We start from the raw sequence: 24,846 nt of genomic DNA on the forward strand, positions 1-24,846 counted from the left end.
CGGTGTCATCCTGTTGCTTGCCCTGAGATGTCAGTCCTTCCCCTAGCAGGCACTCAGGTTTGGCTGTTCCCCTATGAGAAGGAGCACAGCCTCTCAGCCCGGAAAAGCTTGTTTTCCAGCTGCCACTAGCCTGGCAGTAGCTCGTCTCTCTCCCCACTCGCCTAGAGAAGAGTTTTTTAAAGGCCTCAGGCAGCCCTTAATTGGATTCAGGTGTCCCTAATTGACCTGAGGTAACCCCTCTCAGCTTGTAGGAAAAAAGGCCTTTAACATTCTAGGGCTAACATATCGGTCTTCCAAGACCCTCTTGCAACCATCTGGCCTGACTTTGTCACTAATACACACACGTGTTTTTAATCTTGGCCTTAAGTGACTTTTCCATATATGTATGTGTGTGTGCACATGTATTTTTTTATATATATGCTGTATTAAAATTCCTATTTAATTAGACTGAGTACCCTCCACCTTTAAAATTATACTGCTTGGGAGTCACCAGACATGGACATGCATAGAAAAGCATGCAAAGAAGAAGGATGTTACTTGTTCAGTAACTAGAGTGCTTTGAGGCGTGTTGTCTTTGTGTTCCACAACACATTCTCCTTTCTCAGCTTCTGCTGAGACTAATACTTCAAACTGAATAGGAGTGAAGGAACAGAGGGTCAGTTTGTTTTTCCACCCTGCTTTATATACTCAAAGTGGTGAAGGTCCTGAGGCTGTGCAGGGAGTGGGGACACTGCAGGCTAAAGTGTTATGATCTCCAGTGCATGGAGTACTTGCTCATCAGACATGGAACACACACAGATGACACATCTTGAAGAACTCCACTTATTGAATCAGTAAATAACTTCCCTTTTTTCTGCAAATGTAGTGGTTACTCTCAGAATAGTCATTAAGGTCTGATTCACATCAGGGACTTGAATCTGAGTCTCCCACGTGCCAAGCGAGTGCCCAGACCATTGCCTTTTGGCTATTCTGGGGTGTTCTGCCAAATTGAGAATGTGCACATGATACTTCCACAACAGAGTAATGTTTTGTGAAGGTACATACATCACTCCTGGTAGCAGCCCTACAAATATCAACTATAGAAACATATCTAAATGAGGTTGCGGAGGCTGCCTGTGCCCTGGTTGAATGTGCCCTAATGTTCCCAGGGAGCTGTAAAATGGCCATCTTGTAACTCTATATAACCTAATACACACCTAGAAATTATCTGGGTTGAAACTCCCTCAGCCTTAGTTGTTGTAGCCATGTTGGTCCCAGTATTAAAAACAGAAGGTAGGCGAGGTAATATTTATTCTTTGAGATGTGTTGCTCCTATCCATTCCAGTTAGGTGTGCGCGCCGCGCGTGCACGGCTCTCCGGAACATTTTTACCCTACCAACTCCGGCGGGCCAGCTGGGCGCCCCCTGGAGTGGAGCCGGCCCGTCCGCTCCTCAGTTCCTTCTTGCCGGCTACTCCGACAGTGGGGAAGGAGGGCGGGTCTGGAATGGATAGGAGCAACACATCTCGAAGAACAACAGTTACTACGGTGAGTAACTGCCTTACCTAGGCAGTGGGGTCGGAGTGAGACGTGGCAGAGTGTAAGACTGCGGAGCCGAAGGCTGCATCGTCTCTTGATTGCTGCACCAACGCGTAATGGGAGGCGAAGGTGTGGACAGAAGACCAGGTGGCCGCTCTATAGATGGATGGGAACATGGGCCAGGAAGGCGGCCGACGAGGCGTACGCTCTCGTTGAGTGAGCAGTGAGGCGGCATGGTGGCACGCGAGCAAGCTCGTAGCATGTCCGAATACATGCCGTTACCCAGGAGGAAATCCACTGGGAGGAGACCGGCTCACCCTTCATGCGGTCGGCGACTGCCACAAACAGCTGGGTCGAACGCCGGAAGGGCTTCGTCCGCTCGATGTAAAAGGCAAGGGCCCTGCGGACGTCCAGGGTGTGAAGCCGTTGTTCCCGAGGGGAGGCGTGCGGCTTCGGGAAGAAGACTGGGAGGAAGATCTCCTGGTTGAGGTGGAAGGCCGACACCACCTTGGGGAGGAAGGCCGGGTGTGGTCGAAGCTGCACCTTGTCCCCGTGGAAGACGGTGTATGGTGGTCCAACCGGTAGAGCACGGAGCTCAGAGACTCGTCTCGCTGATGTAATTGCGACGAGGAAGGCCGTCTTCCAGGAGAGGTAGAGCAGAGAGCACGTGGCTAGAGGCTCGAAGGGCGGTCCCATAAGCTTGGCCAGAACGAGGTTCAAATCCCAGGTCGGGGCAGGATGCCGCACCGGCGGGTACAACCGGTCGAGGCCCTTAAGGAAGCGGGAAACCATCGGGTTAGAGAAGATGGACCGACCTCCCATAGATGGACGAAAGGCGGACACTGCTGCCAGGTGTACTCTCAAGAAGGAGACCGCAAGACCTTGCTCCTTAAGGTACCAAAGGTAGTCGAGGATGGTAGGGACCGGGACTACGAATGGATTGAGTCCTCGTTGATCACACCAGAGTGCGAATCGCTTCCATTTCGCAAGGTAAGTGGAGCGAGTGGAAGGCTTTCTGCTCTCTAGCAGGACTTGCTGTACTGCCGAACAGTCCCTCTCTGCGTGGGTCAACCACTCAGGTACCAAGCTGTAAGATGGAGGGACTGCAGGTTCGGATGGCGGAGTCTGCCGAAGTCCTGGGTGATGAGGTCCGGCCATAACGGAAGGGGGATGGGATCCCGAACGGAGAGCTCGAGCAGCAGGGTGTACCAGCGCTGCCTCGGCCAGGCCGGAGCTACGAGTATGACGCGGGCTCTGTCCCTCCGAAGCTTCAGTAGCACTCGGTGCACTAGCGGGAACGGAGGGAAGGCGTAGAGGAGACAATCCGTCCAGGGGTAAAGGAAGGCGTCCGACAGGGAGCCTGGCGAGCGACCCTGGTACGAGCAAAACAGGTGGCACTTCCTGTTCTCTCTGGTCTATCTGGGGAATAGGTCTATCTGGGGAAACCCCCACCTCCGGAAGATTGTGTGGACAACATCTGGATGGAGGGACCACTCGTGGGAGAGGAACAACCTGCTGATATGGTCGGCCAGCGTGTTCTGCACTCCCGGAAGAAAGGATGCTTCCAGGTGAATTGAGTGGGTCACGCAGAAGTCCCACAGGAGCATCGCTTCCTTGCAGAGCGGGGAGGAGCGGGCTCCGCCTTGTTTGTTCACATAAAACATCGCTGTCGTGTTGTCCGTGAACACCGCTACGCACTGGCCTCGCAGACGGGCGTGGAAGGCGTGGCACGCCAAGCAAATTGCCCGCAGCTCCCTGACGTTGATGTGGAGGGAGAGCTCCTGGGGCGACCAGAGGCCCTGGGTGTGTAGGTCGCCCAGGTGTGCTCCCCATCCCAACGCCGAGGCATCTGTTGTCAGTGTCACGGACGGACGAGGAGGGCGGAACGGGACTCCTGCACATACGACCTCTGGGTTCAGCCACCAACTGAGCAAAGCGAGGGTAGGCTTCGTGACCGTGACTACTCTGTCCATCGAGTCGCGGTGTGGGCGGTACACCGACGCCAGCCAAGATTGAAATGGGCGAAGGTGCAGTCTCGCATAGGTGGTGACGAACGTGCACGACGCCATGTGGCCCAGGAGGCGTAGGCAGGACCGAACCGTCGTAGTGGCAAAAGCGTGCAGGTCTCGGATGATGGAGACCATCGTCTGGTGCCGGGCGCGAGGGAGACAGACCCTGGCCACCGTGGAGTCGAGGACCGCTCCAATAAACTCCACCCTCTGAGATGAAGTCAGTGAGGACTTCTCCACATTGACGAGAAGACCCAGTGCCCGAAATAGGGAGAGTATCTCGGCAACTTGGTCTGTTACCAATTGGCGGGATGGCCTGCGAACCAGCCAGTCGTCGAGATAAGGGTAGACGTGAACTCGACGACGGCGGAGGTCTGCAGCAACCACTGCCATGCATTTGGTGAAGACCCTCGGAGCGGTGGATAGGCCGAAGGGTAGCACCGCAAACTGGTAGTGCGCACCGTTGACCACAAAACGCAGGTAGCGTCGATGGGGAGGGTAAATAGCAATATGGAAGTATGCGTCCTTCATGTTGAGGGCGGCAAACCAGTCTCCCGGATCCAGGGAGGGAATGATGGTCCCCAAGGTCACCATGCAAAATTTGAGCTTGATCATGTACTTGTTGAGCTCCCGGAGGTCCAGTATGGGTCTGAGGCCTCCTTTCGCCTTGGGGATGAGAAAATAACGGGAATAGAATCCCCTGCCCCGCCTGTCTTGCGGCACCTCCTCCATGGCACCCAACCTCAACAGAGTCTCTACCTCTTGCAAGAGGCATTGCTCGTGAGAGGGGTCCCTGAAGAGGGACGGGGAAGGTGGGTGGGAAGGAGGGGGCGAAATAAACTGAAGGTGGTAACCATACTGGATAGTACGGAGTACCCAGCTGTCCGATGTGATTTGGGACCACGCCAGGAGGAAGTGGGAAAGGCGGTTGCAAAATAAAGGGGTTGGATCCTGGGAATAGACTGATGAGCCGTCCTCGGGCGTCCCATCAAAATTGCTGTTTGGGCCCCTGTGGGCCCTTGGACAACGCCTGGGCCTGGTTGCGCCTGCTGCCTGAAGGTCGACGGCGGTTGAGGCCGTTGCGCCGACTATTATAAGGCCTTGACCTGGCCTGGGTAAAAGGCCGGAAGGGTTGCTGTTGGCGGAAGGAGCGCCTCTGGGTAGCTGGCGTGTGCATACCCAGAGTGCGGATAGCTACACGACCGTCCTTCAGGGTCTGTATCCTCGAGTCTGTTTTCTCTGAGAACAGGCCGTGAGTCTCAAAGGGCAGGTCCTGGAGGGTATACTGCACCTCCGGCGGCAAGGTGGAGGACTGCAGCCAGGAGATGCGCCGCATAGTTATTCCAGAGGCCAGGGTTCTGGCCCCTGAGTCCGCCGAATCCAGAGCAGCCTGGATGGAAGAGCGGGAGGCTGTCCTGCTCTCTTCGACCAGAGCCGAAAACTCTCGTCGGGAATCCGTCGGGATCAGTTCCATGTATTTCGTGAGGGACACGAAAATGTCGAAGGCGTACCGGGCTAAGAGGGCCAGCTGGTTTGCAATGCGCAGCTGAAGACCCCCCGCCGAATACACCTTGCGGCCCAACAAGTCCATGCGCCTGGCGTCCTTCGACTTCGGTGCTGGGGCTGGCTGTCCATGCCGCTCACGGTCGTTAACGGACTGGACGACCAGTGAGTCCGGAGCGGGGTGAGTGTACAGATACTCGTATCCCGCGGGGGGGACCGAGTATTTACGTTCCACGCCCCTTGCCGTAGGGGGGACGGACGCCGGCGACTGCCAGATGGTCGTGGCATTTTTCTGGATTGTTTTAATAAAAGGCAGGGCCACCCGCGTCGGGGCCTCCGCGCCGATGACGTTGGTCACCGGGTCTTCATCTTCCGGGACCTCCGCCACCGGAAGGTCAATGGCCTTTGCCACCCTGCGGAGAAGGTCCTGGTGGGCCCGCAGGTCGATCGGGGAAGGGTCCACCGTAGCGGCGCCCGCCACTGCCTCATCCGGAGAGGAGGATGAAGACAGAGTCTGTACCACCACTTCTGCCGGAGGCTGCTCAGGGGCTTGTGAGGTTGACGGAAGCCCTGCGGGGTCCGACGATGGTAGGGTATCCCCCAGTGGTGTTGGGGGAGGGCGGCTCACCATGGCTTCTGGTATGCTGCGTACAGCACCCACTGGGCGCTGGGACAAGGGGAGCCCTTGGGACTCATAGCCGGACCAGGGGACCCAGAAACCCCACTGCTGGTGTCCAAGATGTTGGCTCTGGGTGGGAGCCCGGAGATCTGTCTCGCTGTCCGCCTGGGAGACGACCGATGGCTGACGCGAAAGCCACGGGGGTGCCGAGGCGCTGATGGAGTGCGCCGCTGAATGAGGCAGCTTATCCCCGGACGGTGCCGAGGAGCGGTGCCGGCCGTCATGGTGCCAGGACGGTCATTTGGACCGTCGGTCACTTCGGTACCGGGAGCCAGAGCGTGACCTTGATCGCCGGTGGCGAGAGCGGCTGCGGGAGTCGCGACGTCGAGATCGGTACCGGGAACTGGATCTCCAACGGTACGTCGGTCCGGTGACCAGGACCGTGAGCAGTGCCGGGACTGCGACCGGTGCCGGGACGGGGTGCGGTACCGAGACTGTGATCGGTGCCGGGATCGGGACCGGCGTGACGGCGACCGTTGCCTGGACCGGGACCGGGTCCGAGGCTTGGAGCGTCGCCCCTCTCTTCCGTCAGGGGTCTGGGGCCGCATCATTGCAGGCTTGCCCAACGATTGAACAGCCCGCACCGGTGGTGCCGGGGGCCGGAGGCTCGGTGCCTCTACGAGCTGAATAAGCTCTCTCGCCGTCACAAACGTTTCAGGGGTGGACGGGAGATGCAGCTCTACCGCGGCCGGCGCCGGGGAGCAGGGAGGTACCGGACTCGATGGCTCTTGTGGTGCTGGAGTCAGCGGAACCGTGCACGGCTTGTGCACTACCACAGCCGGTGCCGGAGGTGGCTGGGTAAACTGTCCCGAAGCTGCAGGTTTTGGAGCCGGGTGCGCCGTCTTCCGCTTCCTCTGGGGGGAGAGGGAACGGTGCCGGGACTTCGGTGCTGTCTGCGTGCCTTTAGGAGCCTCGGTACCGGGACGGCTCGGTGCCGCTGGTGCGCTGCGCGCCGAGGATGGTTTAGGCGGTGCCGGGGGGCTGAAGTGCCGCCTCCGTAAGGAGCTGTTTAAGTCGCGAGTCCCGCTCCTTTCTTGTGCGCGGCTTGAATGCCGTGCAAATCGGGCACTTATCAGTCCTGTGCGATTCCCCGAGGCAGCGCAGGCAGGAATCGTGCGGGTCGCCGATGGGCATAGGCCACTGACAAGCCGCACAGGGCTTAAAGCATGAGCCCGCACCGGTTGTGGAAGAAGAGGGGCTAACCCCACTAATTCCCTACTATCACAACTATAACAACTATACAACTAACTTATTCAACTAATCTTAACTATTAAACTAAGTGAAACAACTATATACACTATAGATACGGAGAAACCGTAGGGCTGTGGAGGTGAGATAGCACTCCACTGTTCCAACTGGCCATCACGGGCGGTAAGAAGGAACTGAGGAGCGGACGGGCCGGCTGGGGTATATAACAGGCGCCATAGCGGCGCCACTCCAGGGGGCGCCCAGCCAGCCCGCTGGAGTTGCTAGGGTAAAAATGTTCTGGAGAGCCGTGCACGCACGGCGCGCACACCTAACTGGAATGCATAGGAGCAATCACTCGAAGAAGAACTTGTATTTGTGGAAAATTGTGCATGGCAGCCCTGCCATAAGTGCTTGCAACTTGCTCACCCAACGTGCTGATGTAATGGCCATAAGGAAAGTTGTCTTCATGGACAAATGCAGCAAAGTACTGGAGCTCAGTGGTTCAAAAGGATGACCCATAAGCCCTGTAAGTACAATCTTAAGATCCCATGAAGGAGAAAGCTGTCACACAGGTGAAAAATTGTAACAACTTCTTTCAAAAATATTTTAACTGAAAGATGAGAAGAAAACACAGGATAATTCTGAAATGAAGGATAAGCTAAAATAGCAGCCAAATGGACATGCAGAGAACTAACTGAAAACTTCAGGTTTTTCAAAGATAAAAAGGTAATCAAGATTATCAACAGTCATCATTTCCATTGGAGAAAGATTGCTTCGTGTCAACCAAATAGAAAAACATTTCCATTTTGCTGTGTTAATACTCACAGAAGTTTTCCTACTTTCAATCAATACCTTTTGAATATCAACAGAACAAGTTTTCTCCAAATCTGTCAACCAAATTCTTTCCATGCAGAGAGCTGAAAGATGCCACGACTGGGTGAAAAGTGGTCCTATTGTTCTGGCTGACCAAGTCAGCACACAGTGGAAGAGAAAGCAACTGTTTCCTGAGTTCTGCAAACCAGTGTTGTCTGTGCCATACTGGAGCTACCAGAATAACCAGGGCTCCATTTTGTTTGATTTTCCTCAACACAAGGGATTAAGGGAACAGGGGGGTAAGCATAAAGCAGACCCTGAGTCCATGGGATCAGAAACATATCCTCTAAAGAACTCAGGTTCTGTCCCCACTTTCAGCAGAAAAACATGTATTTCTTGTGGTTGGTGGGAATAAATCTATTTGGGGTATGCCCCATTGACCAAACACAGACTTAATGACAGAGTCCTTTACAGTCCTCTTGCGGTTCATCAAAAAAATTCCTGCTTAGACAGTCTACCAATAAACTGAAAAGACGTCAGATGAACAGCAGATATTGTTAAGTTGTGCCAAGTAATATATAAGTTCCATAAAAGGACTGCTTCCCTAGCTCTTCCCTACTTATTCACATGAAATACTGCTGCAGTATTGTCAATCATATTTCAATATGTTGACCTACAACATGAGAGAGAAAGGATCTGCATGCAAGCCGTATTGCCTGGAGATCCAGAACAATAGGATGCCAGGTAATGCAATGAGACCACTGACACTGAAATGAGACATCTCTAAAATAACACTGATCCATCTGTGACAATCAACCTTGCAGGAAGTGATGGAGAGAAAGGAATGCCTTTGCAAACTTGCTGCTGATCCTTCCACCAACTGAGGGAATCTGCAGCTTCACATCCATACTCTGAGGCGATAAACAGTTTTTAGCCACTCCTGAAGATGCAGCCTTGCAAATGGACTTACCAGAGTGCATGGGGTCATATGACCCAACAGGCAAAAAGGCTTGTTCTGTCTGAGGGCTGTTCTGTAGCTGACTGATCAGTTCCAACATGTTGTTGAACCTGGTCTGAGACAGAAACAACTCTGCAACCGTGCAGCCTATGAGGGTCCCAATAAATTCTATTCTTTGAGACAGCCACGTGAGACAGGCCCTTGTTTATTCTCATGTACTGAATGCTGTCTGATACTTGTCAAGGAGAAGAAACCTGAACTAACCAGTCATTGATATACAGGTAAACCAAGATATTCCTTCAACTTAAATGCACTACAATTACAGCCAGGCATTTCATAAAAGTCCCTGGGGCCATCAGCAAGAGAAAGGCAGCCCCCTGCATTGGTACTGCCCACTACAAAACACACGTATTTCTAATGTGTTAGGTGAATCGAGAGCTGCAAACCAATCAAGAGGATCCAGGATGGGCAGAAAGGAAGGGAAGGCTACCATCTGAAACTTGAACTGACGCACAAAGGAATTTAGATTTCTCAAGTCTAATGTCAAACGCGAGCCTCCCGATTTCTTGGGAATCGGAAAATATTGGGCATAGAAGCCTTTTGCCCAATGCTCACCAGGGAACGTCCTTGACAGGCCCTAGAGTCAGAAGCAACTGAACCCCTTGCTAAAGTAGACTCTTCAGGGAGAGGGACAAGGAAGGAGGTTGTGACTACTGGACAGACTAACTTTTAAAAATTATTTCCAGCATCTAAAATGGAAAATATTCAAACTCAACTGAAGGAACCAATACCATTTTTTCACCTTTTTACAAGTTGCAGGCAGTGATGCTGGTGTCTGCCATTATAACTGTGACAATCTTGTTTATGGGAAAAGCAAGCCCCTCAGATTAGGACATACATAAAATGTCCAATTTATGTCCCTTATCTTGGATAGGCTGAAATGGCATTCCAAGTATCATTGCCATTTACCAAAGTTTAATTTATAATTCTAGTAAAGTCAAAGGTGATGAATCAGCTTTATCTGGTAATGAAGGGGATGTGTATGTGAAGATATTATCAATAGCGTTATGCTAAGTAACATCATTAGTGAGAAGCCAATGCAGCTAAAAAGCAGAGACCCCAAACTGCTGACATAATTACTGATACTGAAACACAGAGCCCGAGGTGAAGGCAACCTGTCCCTGGAAGCAGATGTTGAAGAGTGTCTGATGGTGGGTTGATAGGACTACAGGGGCCAATAAGATCAAGAACTTTGACCACATAGATGAAAAATATGTGGCTGGGGTTAGATATCAGACAGAGGGAACTGGCTTAACTTACTTTAGTTTGCCTTTAACCCTAGTCTGTATCCTCACCTTATATGGATCATAGCACGGCAACCTTGATGAAGGTGAGGCATCCTCACTATCAGAAGAAGACGACAGCACAGCTTCATCTTGCTGTTGAGGGGCAGATCCTACAGGACTCCCAAGCAATAACCCCAATAGTCCTGACTTGGACAGCAATGGAGGCTCAAAGGGCAGTCACAGTCAGATCCACTCATGCTGTGTACATCAGCACTTTGCTGCTCTGCTGGGGACAGATCCAATACCAAGGTTTTAGACCTAGATACAGCTGGTACAGATGGCAGCAGCAACCTTGGCACCTTAAAGCACTGCCATGAATGAGTTGGCCCTAAAGCTAACAGCTCTGACTGTGTTGGAGCTGAAGGAAGCAGAGCCGAGGAGCGCAGTACCACTGCTAAGAGAAGCAGGCGTCAGCAGCCCCAAGTTCTTAGAGGCTCTCTCTTTGAGACCTGAAGGGACTTGAGGTAATTTTAGAAGCAATCTGTGAAGAGCAAGGAAGAGTAATCTCTCCTTTCTTTTTCGGAGCAGTTTTAGTAGAGGACTGAGCTTTACACTACTTCTGGTAATAGGGTTTTTCTGCTATCTGCCCCAGCAGAGGCTGAGGTAACAGTGACCCTCTGAGGCTCAGGCCATGGCAGGAACACTTTCAGTTGAGAATTGTTAAAGACTGGGAAGATCCTATCTCCCTTCAGGGTCTGAAATAGGTTACACTGATTATTCTAACAGAGGAAGTTTTAGCCTGTTCTTTGAATTTAGCAGACCTTTTCATAAGGGACTTACAATCCCTACATTTTCCCCTAACAAGTCCATCAGCCAGGCAGTAAAGACAATTAGAGTAGAGTACTGTCATTAAGGGGCACAGCAGCCTCATATGACAAACACAATTTAAAACCTGGGGAGTTTTGAGCAGACATGAGGAAATTTCCCCACTGGGAAAAACAAAGAATAAAAAAACCCCTAATAAACTAAAAACCTATCAGATTACAATATAACCTAACTACCAATAGCTAACTATTTACAGGTAAACTAATATCCGAGCAGACGAGATGGGACACTATCAACTGGTTCTAACAGTCAAGGACAGTGAAAGGAAATGATGGTTGGTTGGTTGCTCTGCCCTCTTTTATCCCCCCCAGGTAGGGTTGCCAACTGTCTAATCACACAGACCCAAACACCCTTGCCCTGCCCCTTCCCCAAGGCCCTGCCCCACTCACTTCATCCCTCCTCCCTCCGTCGCTCACTTTCCCCTACCCTCACTCACTTTCACTGGGCAGAGGGTTAGGGTGCAGGCTCTGGACTGGGGCCAAGGGGTTCAGAGTGTGGGAGGGGGCTCCAGGCTGAGCCTGGGGCAGAGCTGCAAGAAGGGGTTCAAGCTCTAGGAGGGAGTTTGGGTGCTGGAAGGGGCTCTGAGCTGGGGTGCAGGCTCTAGGAGGGAGCTCAGGGCTGGGATGTGGAGGGAGTGCGGGGTGTGGGCTCCAGCCAGGCAGTGCAGCAGAGCTAAGGCAGGGTCCCTGCCTGCCCTGACCCTGTGTCGCTCCCGGAAGTGGCCAGCATGTCCCTGTGGCCCCAGGCTTTGCAGGGTGCAGGTACGAACAACAGACACTGCTGACCAAAGTGTTCCAATCTTTGGCACATAGAGCACATGTGTACTTGATGTGGAACACACACAGACAAGCACTCACAGTAGTAGTTTTGGCTTCAAAGGATCATTTTTTTTCCAACAAAAGAAGTTTTGTCTGAGAAGTTCCCAACCAGCTCTACTCCACTGTTACAAATCCCAGGTCATAAGAATAAAATGTATCTATACAAATTCTATTGTATGGTCCTCTCCGCTTATTTTATTCTCATTGTGCAGGGTGGCACCATCTCCACTTTAAAGAATTCCCTTCCTCCATCTTGTAGAAGTAATATTACTTCCAGTCTTGGAGGAGACTGGGTACCAAAAATTCAGACAGACAGTCACTTCCTTGACAATAAGGCAAGAGGAAACAAAACACACCCATTTAGACTAAAAGTCCCAGCAGCAGATAGCTTCTGTAGACACACATTAGGTTCTTGAGGGATACACAAACAATATCCATACACTGACTGCCTATGGGCCCCTTGCTGAAAATCTAAAAAAATAAGAGTCATACCTTCATTCTCTCACTGTTGTTCAGCAATACATTCCTTAGCTCCTTAGAAACCATGTATAGCTGCCTCTTTTTTCCTTCTTGAGTTCGCGTTAGTAAATTCATCTTGGGGAATGAAGGATCCAATGCATAAAACTTCCTGTGGTCATAATATTTATGTTTTGTTTGCCCAAGTTCAAGATTGAGTAAATGACAATTTATTGACTAACCTATTCCTCACAACCCCCTCCCGACTCAGCCACTCAATAGATGGTTTGGCTTCAGAATACATGAAGTTAATCCAGGCACGCCATAGAATCAAAACATTTTAGAAAATTCACAGAGAAAAAAAATATATTTTAAAAATAAAGTTCAGTTGAAAATTTGCATGCTGAATGCTTTACCTACATTCTGAAAATATTTCTAAGCTTAACTCAATTTTCATTCTTACTTGGCTATTTCCATTTAAAAGGAAGAGTTATAGTTTTGAGTATGTTCACGTCATCTTAAAATTAAGGAAGCTTGCTTTATGTATGAGCAATAATCTAGATTCCTCCCAAGAATTATACTAGACCTATTCACCTGTGGAACTGATCATGAATTACTTTTGAAATCTTTATTACAGAATAAAAGGACAGAATTTCTCCTTACTGGATGGGTGGAAACAATGGATCATCTTCAGACAGGAACACAAATGGATCTTCTTTAAATCCAAACAGCTTCATTTTCTTAGATGGTGGTGGTCTAGAAGTAAATTCATGTAAATACTTTGTTAAACACTGCAGATTTACTCATTAGTCAATGCTTGTTCTGCAAATAGTAACAAACGTACAAAACCAGGCATTGACATTTTCACATACTTCAACTAGCATTCAATACTATTCTACAATTTTAACCACTGAAAACTCAGACAGAGATGGCAGAAGAGAAATATACGGCAGCTGGAAGATGAGCAGAGGCTTATGGAGGGAGCAATTGTGAAGCATGCTAAAAAGTTCTCTCAGACACAAATGGGAAGGCAGGTGGGAGATAAGGCAAAGAGAAGAGGGTCAGGAGCAGCAACAGCTCAACTCTTGAAAGTAGTACTGCCCTCCTCAGTAGGGAAGGGAGAAATAATGGACTCTGGAGGAGCCAGAAGAGGCAACTGTTTCCATACTGCTATGACAGGAGATTGATGTAAAAAGCAGACAGTGCAGATAGAAGGTTGATGTAGTGCGAGTGAAAAATCAAGCACTGAAGTGTGTTAGATGTGATGTAAACCTTTGCTTGCACAGCTGGCACATTGAAATGAAGGGTTTAAAATACCCATGAAATGTTTTTGAAGGTATAAACAAAATCTATGAGTCCATAAAACACTGGTACCTTAATATAGACAACACAGAGTTGGGTGCTCTCATTTTTTACCTATCCATAGTCAGTCTCATCACTTCACTACTGAAACCCTTTTCTCCTCCTCACTCTTTTATGCTTTTTTCCATGGTGCCTTCTATGCCTGAAACGCCATTCCTATCCCAGTGTACCACAGACCTACTCCCTTAAGTTCCTCTTTTAAACTCATTTCTAAAAAAGCTCACAAAAACCGAGCCATGTCTCCAAAAAGCATCATCACTCCACTATTAAAAAGGCATCCTAAGTCAGCACCCTTCCCTCTGGGCTGCCCAGTTGTTCAGACCAGTTCTTTGAGTATTCAGAGAGTAAGATAATCAAGACTGGAACTGTACAAGAACCGAGTCTTGTACAGCAAACACACACTGTCAGCAATGTATTTGCAAGCTCTTTAAATGTCTTTAGCACCAATCTAAGAAAAGGGCAAGGGAAAAGGGCAAAATTAAAGCAAACAATCATGTTATGGAAAGTGCAGTGTGTATTCTATTAGGTCCACTTTTTAAAATTAGACATACAATTTAAGAACTGAACAGAACTGGAGTTCTCCACCAAGCATGGGACTCTTGTGTTAGACACTCAGGAAGCCAGGACAGGACAGATGCTTACCCACATACTCCATCTTTCTTGCTTTGCTCACTCTCTGCATTCAGCAAGTGTTGAGTTTCCTTAGTCTCTTCATCCTCAGCATCTGGTGGTTCTTCAATAATCTCTACAGAGCCATCTTCTGCAGCAGCTGCACTCACTGAAACGTCTCCTGTTCTCTGTGATAACTTGCGCTGAAGCTGTTCCAGATTATTATGAAGAAAAAGTTAGATACAATTGTTATAACAAAATACCTACATTATCCCTAAAACGAACATATGCTCAGCTCTCACTAACATTCACATAAAAGTTAATTGTATACACCATGGATAAAGTAGCTCCCCAAAGGTCACATTACCATCCATTCAAAGATACATGTACTGTATTTGGTCTCTATGCACCCCATTACAGCAGAGTGAGAACTCTGCTATAGTTAAGGTTAAGATCAGCTTTCCATTGAAACCTCAACTTTTCTAAGTCCTCTAAAGTCTACCCAATTGTTCAGGCCATTTATTAAGTTGTTGGGGTGTGTGTCTGTTTTGAGAAATGTAATCTGAGTACAGAAGGCACTGAAATTTTTTCCTGGAAAACATTTTTTCCCCCGAGAATGCTTAGGGGGAGAGGAATGGCAACTAGGGGTGCAAGAGTAGGTGGCAATAGGGGAAGAGGGCTTTGGTCTCCATTAAGGGATGGGGGGAGGGGACCTCTGGTAAAGTGGAGGGGGTAGAAATTAAGGAAAGTGGAAAGGGAGAACACAGGAATGGTTGGAAAGTATCAGGAATAGCAAAACTGGGACGTAGGCATGTCAGTCCTCAATTCTCCCCGTTGGTGTGCATGCTAGGATATATGGAAGCCCTACCCCTCGGCAGGGGGCTGAGCCCCTTACTTTCTCACTGTGTTTGGGGATCTAGGAAGTGGGAATGAAGGTAACAAATTTAAAGACATGAAATCCAGAAAATGAATAGTTAAAATATTCCCTGTGTGGAGGCTGGTCAATCTGTGGGGAAGTGGTACAGTTTGGAGGAGGGGCAGGCTGGGTGCAGCTGGAGACTGGCGGCTGGAAAAGCCTGGCTGAAGCAGATGCAGCAGTCGCAGCTGGAGGTTGGTAGTAGGACTGAGGGGCCAGCTCAGCATGCAGCTCAGATTATATAACCAAGGTAGTGTGCAGCCCTCGAAACTGCTGCTGCTAGGCCTGTGATATGTGTATGCAGCAGCATAGGTCATGAGACAGCGAGGCGCAACTTCTTACATATTAATGGTTTCTATAGTGCCAACTAATGGCTTAATGGGATAGGAAGGGGTGCTGGACATTTTGATGGGGGAGGGGCAGAGGTGAAAGTAAGCCGGTATGGGCCAGTACGCCAGACTGGACTGGCTTCCGCGGCGGTGATTTAAAGGGCCCAGGGCTCCAGCTGCTGCAGGGAGCCCCGGTTCCTTTAAAGCACCGCTGGAGCTCTGGCAGCCGGGCTCGGGCGGGGATTTAAAGGGCCCGGTGCTCCTGCCGCTGCAGGGAAGCCTGGGCCCTTTAAATCCCCACCGGAGCTTTGGCAGTCGGGCTCCCGCGGTGATTTAAAGGGCCCGGAACTCCGTGGCAGCCGGAGCCCCAGGCCTTTTAATTCGCCCTGGAGGTCCCAGCCGCCTCTGCAGCTGGTAGCTCCGGGGTTATTTAAAGGCCCTGGGGCTCCCAGCCACAGCCGGAGCCTCAGGGCCTTTAAATCCTGAAAGGCCCTGCCTCTTCCGGTTGAGGCCACGCCCCCGCTCAGGACTCCGGCATATTGGTAAGTCCTTTAAGTTACTTTCACTCCTGGGGAGGGGGTACATGTTGAAGGGAATGGTGAGGTGGAAGGCAGAAGGAGAGAGGAAGACACACCTGTCTTCTCTCACACACTGAAAATTATAAAACAATATAATAAAACTGTCAAGCTTTTGAGACAGACCATAGATGAAATTTCTCTCCCCAGCCCTGTTAGCAACTACACATTGCAAACATTTCAAAGTACGACCATTATCTCCATTCCATTGTAACAACATGTACAGAAGGGGGGACTGAACACTGAGGAATCACATAGCGGCCTAGTGAAGAAACCACTGGACTGAAACTATTTCTAGCTCTGCTACTGGCCTGCTGGGCAAGTCACTTCACCTCATCGTTCCAAGTGATTCCCATGAGGAATATTCCCCTCTAAAGAGATGCAATGTTTTAAGTTAAAGGGACACCAACTTGAAATCTTGTCAGTTTAAAAAAAAAGTTCTTTCAGTACAGTATCTGCCGTTCTATTTTACTGGGGTTTCACAATCTCATTTTCCTACTTCTAAAAGGGATTTACAAACTATGGGACCCTAAATACCTTAGGTCAGTGGTTCTCAAACTTTTGTACTGGTGACTCCTTTCACATAGCAAGCCTCTGAGTGCAACACCCCCTCACCCCCCATAAATTAAAAAGGCTTTTAAATATATTTAACACCATTATAAATGCTGGAGGCAAAGCAGGGTTTGGGGGTAGAGGCGGACAGCTCGCGACCCCCCCATGTAGTAACCTTGCGACCCCTTGAGGGGTCCTGACCCCTAGTTTATGAATCCCTGCCATAGGTGCTTTTGAAAACCTGCTTCTAAAATGTTTTCCTTTACCTTCTTGCTGTGTGAAAGGCCCACACAAACAAAAGGGAATTGACAAGCTAGCTGACTGACTACACAAAATAAACAGAAAAATAATTTTAATTTCTTTCAGTTATAGCAATCTTAGGTATTATTTTTTACAAAGATTCAGATATAAATGATTTTTCAGTTGACGATATACCTTTAATATATCACATTCCCAATATGACACCTATATTTATTTATTTTACAATAATCCTATAAAGCAGAATGTTTATCAGTATGAAAAGTATTTATAAATCTTAGAAAGGTCATTCTAGCATTGAATCAAGTTCTGGAGTTTTCATAGAATGTTTTTGCAAATAAGTTTCACACTAGAAGGGCCACCACATGCGTTTAATATACAACTAGAAAAAGTTAAGATTTTATATAAATCCATACTTTGTTTCCATAAAATAAAAAAATTGAACTTTTGCAGTGTTTAAAAAAAATACTTCACGGATGGGCATGAAAGACAACTACCTTTATTAACTGTGGTTTTTCCAATAATACTCTAAATAGTTTATGAAAGCTTCCAAAACATAATATATGCTGTCATCACTGCTCTTTAAAAAGGAACATTACCTTAGATTGGCGTTTATTCCATGGCATTGGCGATTTCTTTATTAATACAGCTACAAAGAAACCTCCAGTATTCTGGTGATGTGGCAATATTCTAATGCTGGAGAGGGAAAAAAGTACTTCATGGTCAATACTAGCAATCAGGTTTTTATGAAATACTGAAAGAAACATGCTCACATTTACTTTAGTGTAAATTACGTATCTGTTAAAATTAGGAAGATGAAATCATCAAGTTAGAAACAGAGTCTAAATGAAATATTCTAGCTTCCTATAGTGAATTGCATCAGTTGTAAAATATCCTTAGTTTTAAATGTGACTAAACTTTAGTGTTGATAAAATGAGAATTTTAAATGCTTGATTTTTATTTATTTATTTTAATTATTCACTATGAAAGGCTTTTCAATTTGCACACAACTGGTTGTTTAACTGCACTACTATTTTAATCAAGAGATCTAACAGTAATACCTAGCTGTTACATAGCACTTTTCATGCCCTGTATACGCTTGTGGTAATTCTGCCAGATTGTAAATGAAGCCCAGAATTTGTTCTTATGTTGTCACCAAGTAGTACAATCTTCCTCGAAATCAACCTGTAATTCTCTCTTAATGCCATATGTATTTTTAGGGTTCTAATCATAGTATCCAGATACCAATGCTTATAATGAACACCGCATTCTAGCCACATAAAAGTTTGGTTCTAGCTCACAATTCATTCCTAAAACTAAACTGCCACTTACCGCAAGGTGTCTTCCCATCGCCATAAAAGCTAAACCTCAAAATTCTCTATCACTTTAAACCACTCTAGGAAAACTTACCAACGCTCCAGGTTCATTACTTTCAGTTTTTCTTCATCTTTTATTGGGAACATGGTGGGCCGAATTTGGGTCTGCCTGTTAGAAGGCACGTCCTTCCAGGCTTCAAACCACTGTCCATCTTTTAGCATTACCTGCATGGGAAAATGGGACAATGTCGTTTCAGCCTGCAATTTTGCATCCTGTAACAATATGGTGACCGGTGTCCAGTTTTGGAACGGAACACCCGGTCAAAAAGAGATCGTGGCAGCTCCAGTCAGCACCACTGACCGTGCCATTGACTGTCCAGTTGGCGGCGCCGCCACGCCGCATAGTGGGGCTGGCAGACTCCCTGCTAGCCACCGTGCCATGCGGCTCCTGGGTTGGGAAGCAGCCAGCATGTCCAGCTCCTAGCCCTAGGGGCAGCCAGCGAGGTCCACGTGCTTCCCCGCCTGCAGCTCCTACTGTCTGGGTTACGGCAGGGGAGGAACTAGTGCAAGTGTGACTTGCGAGCGCTCAGCATGCGGCTGTTGAGGGGTCACATGGCATGTCCATCTCCCACTGCTGCCCAGTTCCCTTCTCCTTGCATGCCTTGTGTGACTGGGCTTGAGCTGCGGTGTGGGCACTGTGACAAATCACGGTCTGTCTGTTTCCCTATTGCTGGCACCCAGGAGTTTGAGGTGTGTGTATCCCTATCTCTGAGTGCTGGGCTGCACTCCCATCCACCTTCACTGCATCCCTCCCCATTCTAACCCTCCTGCGCCGCCATTCCCAGTCATTTCATCCCTCCCCATCCCAGTCTCCACACACCTCCATCACCCCGTCATTGCATCCCAACCCCCTCCCCCCTCACTGCATCCCTCCCCATTCCGTCCTGCCACCCACACCTACCCATTCCAGCCCTGTAACCCTTACAGCACACTCCAACCCATCCTCTCCAGCTCCCAGAGCCGCCACCCCTATGCCCTTCACTCTCCACGGCTCTATACACCATTCACCTCCATACACTGCTGCACTCCCATTATTTCCCTATACACCCTTGTGCCCCCCATATCCTCATGCACCTATAGCCTTCTGCTTCCCCCTGCATCCCTATCCACCCCACATACCCCCCACACCTCCTCCTCTCTCCTCCAGTGCCCCCTTTCAGCCTTACCCTGCTCTTGTCCTTAACCTCTTTCCCTTCCAATCCTCTCTCCTCCATCCCCACCCCACCCCCATCTTTTCCCCTCCAGCCCACTCTCTTCCCTTCCCAGCTGGGTGATTTAGGCAGCCCCTGGAAAAGTGTATGAAAAAGTATATCTGTAAGTCAGTGTGTGCATGCATGCATTGCATGTGTGTAAGAGACTGTCTCTTTTTGTACGGAGCTGCGTGTATTGCCACATGTATATACCTGTGTGAATAAAATTTGCAGCTTAACTCTGACTTTTATTCCTTTTACTGGCTTGTGCAAAAAAACTGATGACATAATTCATTTCATAACAAATTTTTAAAAGAAGGGAACTCTAAAAGAAATGTATTATTTCTTAAAAATCAATGTTGTTGACTAGTAACTGCAGAAGAGCCAATATATCATACATTTCTCTCTACCTTTATTATAAACTCTTTGTTGCAGACTATCACTTTTTACGTGTATGGCCACCATCTACCACTCTGGAGCCCTCAACTTAGCTGGGGGTTTCTAGGACTAAGCAACAACTGTAATAATTAAATAATGTGGAAGTATATGTTTTAATGCATGCTAGATGTGTACACATGAATACACGTGTGTATCTGCATGTAGGTGTGGGAGTCAGTTTCTACAGATTTATTTATATAGGTATCTGGACAGGTGTGTATTTCTGTTGTTGTGCTCTATGGATTTGTATTTAGGCTTCAGGCCTTTAATGGACCCACTGTAGCTATGATAATATGTGGTCCTAATTCCATACATAAAATTAAAATAACTTTAGTGAACTAAAAACATGGAGCTGGTTATGAAAAATGGGAAGAGGGGAGGGAAAGAATCATGACCATCTTTGTGAAATTTCATTTTTTTTTAAATTACTCTTTTTGACTTATTTGGCTGCCAGCTCTAGCATCCTGTAACAAATAAAACCTGAACTTAATACATCTGTCAAAACAATAAATATGACTGTTTGGGTCTTGCAGTGAAAATGCGCAAGAGAGGGTGAGGAAGATCAAGCAACAGAGGGAGGGGCGGGGCAAGGGTGTTCAGTTTTCTGGAATTAGAAAGTTGGCAACCCTGTGTAACAACTAAAAATGGCTGTATCAAGATTACCAGTGCCAGTTGTTCATTTAGGAATAAAATTCGATGTTAATTTACCTGTTAACAAATACAGAAGGAACACACACACAAAAAAAATAACGCAGGTTGAAAAACTAACCACATCAAAAAAGGTGGGAAATTTAAAAATCCTGTAGGAACCTTAACTTGGTATTATTAGTCTGAGTATATTTATACGGGATACATTTACCAAGAAAAAAAATCATCATATATGTGCAAGGATATCAAGTCAATATTTCTGTCAGAATGGTAACATTTTCCTGACTTGTATGATTAATTTAAATCTCTTATCACATTAATATATGTTTAAGACAAAAAAGGAGTAGTTCTATTCTGCTGAATTAACTGCATACTTCCACATTTGGACAATATCAAAAGTACACAGTTGTGGAACTCCAATGAAGCAACAGCATGAAACCACAACTGCTCACACAATACTTATGGTTTTATGTTACTCTTGTTATCACATACAACATAATAATGAAGGGTTTTTGTACTAAATTTCAGTCACTTATACTTTGAATTGTCTAGACTAGCACATGAAGTTGCAACTTCTAAAATTCAGCCATTTTTGAATTAGCCTTGTACACAACCTGTTTTTCTTGAAAATGTACTTTATACAAATTACTGAACTCAATGCAGGGGTAATCTGGTGAAATTCTATAGAGTGTTATGCAAGTAGTCAGACTGGACTGATCTATTGGTCCGTTCCAGTCTTAAAATCTATGAAAACATACACCACAGGTTCTCATTCTCTGGTCCACATCCCATGGACATGATGGGGTCTCCTTCAGCATGATGTTCTGACATACAGTTAGAAAGGAAACAGCCATGGAAGTACCAAGGAAAGCCTATATACCTCAGCAGAAAAAGCATAAGGTGACCTCTGCTGAATCTCACAACTTTGACCTGAGAGAGTTCCATCCATATTGGTGTGTTGGAATTGTAATGGGCATCTTTGAATAAGATATGTTCTCCTCCCCCACAACATGATCAGCTAACTTAAAAGCCACCATAAAGACTGTAGTTTTAAAGGAAGCTAGTTACACCTTTGGACAAACCTGAGCATTAAAAGTTTCAGCGGTGAAGATTTATTTCAGAAAATTATGTGCAATGAAAACCAGGAATTTAAAATGAGTCTTTACTGCTGTTTGCACCATCCACAAATGCACTAAAATAAGGCTTAACGTACATTCGCAAGTAGAAGACATGAGTTCGAGACAAGTAAATCTGCCAGTATTTCTCTGCATAGTGTTTGTGCATTATTTTGAATATACATCTTAACGTTATGGAGAAGATTTCTATCCTGAGATCAATTTTTAGTATAAACATTCACAGAAATGCAGTACACATCAATTAACATTCTTTCTGGATATTTTGCGTCTTGACTGAAGCAGTCAACCCTATCTTTTTGCTTATTTAAAAAGTAAAGTATGAATCCCACTCAACGAAAAGCAAAATCTTGTCACTTTGTGCTTTGCTATTTGCATACAACTATGGATGCTACTTGAACCCCTTTTCATTTATGGTCAAGCTGGAGATGCAACTTAAAACAACTGGAATCACGCTCTCAAACCAGCATTCTATCCATAAATACATTTCATCTGCTAGGATCCTCTAAGGTAAATACTAAAGCAAGATTTGTTTGTTTTATAAATTTGGCATCCCATGTCACCCGTTTTCCTTTCTTTTAGCTTCACCTCTACTTGCAGGTAGGTCTATTTTGCAAATGACTCTGCAGACAGATTCTATTTCATGGCGAAGCTTCGAAAAGTGTGTACTTACATTGTAAATGCAAAAACACAAGATTCCAAATTGCATATGCCATTACCCATTTTGCATTTACTACACAGGTACACATTTTAAGGCTCAGCCTTCCGTGTCAGAAAGGTCAGGAAACTTAAAGCAACCTTCTAAGTTTGCTTTCTGATGAAAGAATACAGGCAATCCTTGGATCTAAGAAACAATTGGCTCCTGAAAATTGCATCATAAGTAGAAAGTCGTAGCTCGGAACCGCAATCCACTCTATTGCGGGACCAAGCATCATAAAGTCGAAACCAATTGTTGTAAGTCAGATCAGGGTGTCAATTCAGAAACGTTTTAAGTGCCGTTCGTTGTAAGTCAAACATCGTAAAGTCGAGGACTACCTGTATTTCAATAAGTCTGAAGGACCTGTCCACTTCTTGACCCTTTTTCCCAAGCATCCAGCTCAGCTACAGAGCCTCAGGGACGGATGACTGGCTGGAGCATCCCAGCTACTAAAAAAGGATGAGAAAGAAGCCAGGTGGCTTCCTCTTGTGACAGATTTACCTTTAGGCATGAAAAGTTACAGAGACAATTTAAAGTGGATCTGACAGGATTATCAACAAAATGGGAGATAGAACTGCCTGAAATGATGAAGTAAAAGCAAAATTAAGAAACATGATGGTGATTTTTCCCCCCGGGAGACTGCATTAGTGGAGCCTCAAAGATTTGTAGAGTGTACTAGCTGGGGAGAATTAAAAACCTTGGTGGCATATTTATTGCTATCATTTAACTTCTTCCAGTTTTATTAGCTTAGGCTAATACCTCAATTTTAGAACTCTGAGTTCCTGCCTGATTTTACACTCAAAGCTGTAAGGTCTGACGCCTTTTTCTGCAGTAAAAGCAGCAGCAAGAGTGAGAAACAGCAAACATGAGCTAAGATGCAGAGAGTCATATTCTCCCATTCCACCTAAATTGCATCAAAACAACGTAATACTAGGCTGTTAGGCAGGCACTCTTGTCCTAATAGTGCTCACCATCTCCAGATAAAGAAACAGAGTGTAAGATGTTTAAAGAAAACTTTGTTTGATATTCTGTCTGGCAAGGAACCACTTAACAGTTGTGACTGTGAAATCTATACTTCCCTATCGTTTGCCCTTTATGGTCCCTACTTCTCTACTGTTTAATCTGTATGGTCTCTGTCTGATTCTTTGTTGCATAACTAATTTCACAAGATTTAAATAAACTAAGATGGTGGGGTCTAACTGGTTAAAGAATTGTTTCGTAATCTGCTAGGATTGGTTAAAGAATGGTTTCATAATGTGAAAAACACTGTTTTGTAGTACTTTAGTTTAAAATTACTGGTTAAGGTATAGGTAGGTAGGACCTATACAGTGGGGTCCAAAGGGAAGTTCTTTGGAACCTAACTCCAGGACACAGCCCAAGATCAGAGCTGTCAGACCTCAACGACCTGACATGCAGAAACAAGAGCCCCAGACAATCTAATCTTGACTGGCCACCACCAAAAGTTCATCTGCTGTATTGGGAGTGGTGAACATTGTATGCTTAGCATGTGTATTGTTTTGGTAATTGTAATAAATAGGATATTACTGTGTAAGACTCTTTCACTGTTAAAAGGCCCCGCAGAGTCCTGAGTCCACTGAGGAGTAGAGCCCAGAGCCCACAGAGGGGTAAAGTTGGGTTCCTTACTTCCTAAGTACCCAAAAAGAGGGTAGGAGGCTGAGAGCCCTAAATTGTGCAGGTAACAAAGCATGCATCAAGACTGGGACTATGGTATATATCGTTACAGAAATATCTTCTGAATACCTTCCATTGTGTAATCCCTGGCATCCACTTCAAGCCTGGCAACTCAGAAGAGACATCAGCAAGTTCTAAGGCACCTAGAAAGCCAAATATGCAAAAGCAAATAAGTGTTCTTGAAAATATAAACTTCAGGGCAATTGATTAGAGGTGTACTTCTATGTAACCTTTCAAAACATGGTTTTCTATAAAATTATAGAAACACCATGTTGGGTAAGATAGAGATACTTATTTTGTAATACATTTTGTACTTCAAGGTAACAAAGATGATATGAAATTACACATCATTATGAACAGATTGTTAAAAGTCCAATAAGAACTTTAATGAAGTTTGACATCAGATGAAAGTGAAGGATAAAAAGACAATGCTACCAACACTGGCTGTTGAAAATGACTTTATAATTAAATACAATGCCCATTTTCAACCTGATAGATTTAAACTCTGATGCCTCATAGCCTAACAGTCCCTCAACAAAAGACTATTTCCAGTACTTAACTCATTACTTGGTAAAATGCTTCAAGATGCCCTGAACATGAACAAAATTACATTTTCTATTATTCCTTTAAGTATACTTGAATCATTACCCATTTAAAAAAAACCCTCACACTGTTTTTATTATTATTGAATTGCTATAACTCAGGATTGCTATAAATGAAAGAGCAGAGAGAGGTCTTTTTCTTTACTGCTTTTCAGTTTACTTGCTTTGTGCATTTTATAGTACTTTTGTCAGTTTACTCCCCTTTGTCAAGCAGTCACCTCTCTTATTTGCACAGGTATTCCACACGATAATAAAAAGGTAAAAATCTTAAAATAGAAAAACATAATTGTAAACTCCCCAGATTGGCATGAGGTGTCATTTTTCGAAGCTGACTCATAACTCTCAGTCCCCAGGCAGA

General features: G+C 46.4%; 1 protein-coding gene across 3 annotated transcripts in view; it reads right to left on the bottom strand.

Annotated features, from left to right (window-relative positions):
* NSUN2 (NOP2/Sun RNA methyltransferase 2) overlaps positions 1-24,846 on the bottom strand; it is a 52,074-nt gene that overhangs the window by 7,050 nt on the left and 20,178 nt on the right. For all 3 annotated transcript variants that reach the window (XM_039522565.1, XM_039522564.1, XM_039522563.1), the window contains exons 10-15: positions 23,956-24,029; positions 18,123-18,253; positions 17,312-17,408; positions 14,116-14,291; positions 12,775-12,867; positions 12,148-12,283 (exon numbers count right to left, since the gene is read on the bottom strand). In XM_039522565.1, the coding sequence (XP_039378499.1) occupies positions 12,148-12,283; positions 12,775-12,867; positions 14,116-14,291; positions 17,312-17,408; positions 18,123-18,253; positions 23,956-24,029 (707 nt within the window). The remainder of the gene's footprint in view (positions 1-12,147; positions 12,284-12,774; positions 12,868-14,115; positions 14,292-17,311; positions 17,409-18,122; positions 18,254-23,955; positions 24,030-24,846) is intronic.

The sequence above is a fragment of the Mauremys reevesii genome, linkage group 2 (assembly GCF_016161935.1).
Source record: "Mauremys reevesii isolate NIE-2019 linkage group 2, ASM1616193v1, whole genome shotgun sequence".
In the NCBI taxonomy this organism is placed as follows: Eukaryota; Metazoa; Chordata; order Testudines; family Geoemydidae; genus Mauremys; species Mauremys reevesii.